The 2279-nt window shown below is 56.5% G+C and overlaps 1 protein-coding gene across 1 annotated transcript; it reads left to right on the forward strand.

Annotated features, from left to right (window-relative positions):
* The first annotated feature begins 488 nt into the window (after window positions 1–488).
* LOC119271615 (phospholipase A1-II 2-like) lies at window positions 489–1968 on the forward strand. The gene is made up of 2 exons (XM_037553369.1): window positions 489–1123; window positions 1208–1968. Exons 1-2 carry the CDS (start codon window positions 530–532, stop codon window positions 1832–1834), a joined length of 1221 nt encoding a protein of 406 aa, XP_037409266.1. The 5' UTR covers window positions 489–529; the 3' UTR covers window positions 1835–1968.
* The last annotated feature ends 311 nt before the right edge of the window (window positions 1969–2279 follow it).

Consider the following 2279-nt stretch of genomic DNA (forward strand, 5'->3'; position numbering starts at 1 on the left):
CCCCCTTTGAAAAAATGTAGGAATTTTACAGGCTTGAGTGTTTGGGTTAGAGGAACAGGAAAACCAGCAGTCCTAATAAACAGAGTCAAATCAAAGACAAACCACATGAAAAGGTATAATTGGCATGTTATTATGCCATCAAGGATTCGTCTCGTTCTTCGCGCGTATAGTTTTGAAAAGAAAAAGGTCTAAGTAGATTGTAAAATTTCTGTGTTTTTCTCTGGAACGGACCAAAAGAAAATTTCCTTCATTTTTTCCTTTGCTATATATATTCCTTTGAACCAAAGGCTTAAACAATGTCATCATAGGAAAACTTCTTATTCCTATGTGTTTTCTTCAGTTTTCCTTCCTATGAATCAAAGGAGGTCAGTCTGTCATGTAGCATGTGCCCTCCACTTGTACCTTACCAGGTCAACTACTAAAACAAACAGGTTGGCACGACGGAGGCACAACACAACCGCACGAGGCCGAACCAGAGTAGAGTCTACGGTTCAGATCGACCACGCACAAAGGTCAGCACGCCCTGGCGATGTTCTCCGGCGACATGGCTGAGCGGTGGAGGGAGCTGCACGGCAGCGACCACTGGGATAGCCTGCTGGACCCGCTCGACGTCGACCTCCGGCGCTGCCTCATCAACTACGGCGAGATGATCATGGCGACGTACGAGGCGTTCATCGCCGAGCGTCGGTCCCCGAACGCCGGCATGTGCCGGTACCGGCGAGCCGACCTCTTCCGGCGCGTGGAGGTGTCCCACCCGGGCTGGTACGCGGTGACCCGGTACATCTACGCCACGGCCAGCGCCGACGTGCACGGCAAGGTGCTGCTCCGGCCGCTGTGCCGGAACGGGCGCGCAAGGGAGTGCAACTGGATGGGGTACGTGGCCGTGGCCACGGATGAGGGCGCGGCCGCGCTCGGGCGCCGGGACATCGTCGTGGCGTGGCGCGGCACGCAGCGGGCGCTGGAGTGGGTGGCCGACCTCAAGCTCGCCTTCGCCTCGGCGGCCGGGATCCTCGGGGCGGAGGGCGCCGACGGGTCCGAACCGTCGGTGCACCGCGGGTACCTGTCGCTGTACACCTCCGCCGACGAAGGCTCGGAGCTGAGCAAGCAGAGCGCCAGGATGCAGGTACGTGTGCGTGTTCAGCTTCTTTCTCGACAAGTACGTACGTATATATCCGCAGTTCAGTACCGTAGTAAACTGGCTGAGCAGGTATTGACAGAGATTGCAAGGCTGATGGACAAATACAAGGACGAGCAGACCAGCATCACTGTGGTCGGCCACAGCCTGGGCGCCACTCTGGCCACGCTCAACGCCGTCGACATTGCCGCAAATTACTACAACAAGTCCGCCCTCTGCACGGACGGGAGCCGGGCGCCGGTCACCGCCGTCGTCTTCGGCAGCCCTCGCACCGGCGACCACGACTTCCGTGACATCTTCCACCGCCTCCCAGGTCTCCGGATGCTCCGTGTCCGGAACCGGCCGGACCGCATCCCGCTGTACCCACCCGTGGGCTACGCCGACGTCGGCGTGGAGCTGCTGATCGACACGCGCCGCTCGCCGTTCCTGAAGCCCCACGGCAACGAGTCGCAGTCGCACGACCTCGAGTGCCACCTGCACGGCGTCGCCGGGTGGCAGGGGGAGCACGGGGAGTTCGAGCTGGTGGTCGACCGGGACATCGCGCTGGTGAACAAGTTCGATGACTGCCTCACCGACGAGCACCCCGTGCCGGTGGGCTGGAAGGTGCACCACAACAAGAACATGGTGAAGGGGCCTGACGGGAGGTGGGTCTTGGAGGATCATGAATCAGACTACGGAGATGGCGGTGACAGCTTGTAGGAGGTTAGGGGAAAGGCATGATTTGGACGTTGGATGCTGTTTTGCCGCTCCATGCCATGGCATCTCTGTTGCTACCTTGAGGATCGTGATATGATAACGTGTGCTCTTTTTCTTTATCACTTGATTTTTTTAGTACTTAGCCAATTTCATTTCTCGCTCTCTAGTCATCTAGCTGTGGCACTGGCAGTTTTACTTCATTGAAACTGAAAGCTAGATACGTTAAAAACACATAAGGGGGAAATGATAGAAATCAACCGGCTGATCAACTCGTTGCTCCGCTGCGTCCATCACCGTTCGATCCAATTTTTATCGTGCTTACTGGAGTGTCCCACGTGTCTAACCACCATCCACACAAATCTGATCCTCCAGGCAGCCATCGTCTTCCTCTTTTCCTATAGGCAATTAGGCATCTCCGGAATCAATCTCTCGTCCAGCTTCGAGGACA

This window comes from Triticum dicoccoides, chromosome 3A (assembly GCF_002162155.2).
Source record: "Triticum dicoccoides isolate Atlit2015 ecotype Zavitan chromosome 3A, WEW_v2.0, whole genome shotgun sequence".
Classification (NCBI taxonomy): domain Eukaryota; kingdom Viridiplantae; phylum Streptophyta; class Magnoliopsida; order Poales; family Poaceae; genus Triticum; species Triticum dicoccoides.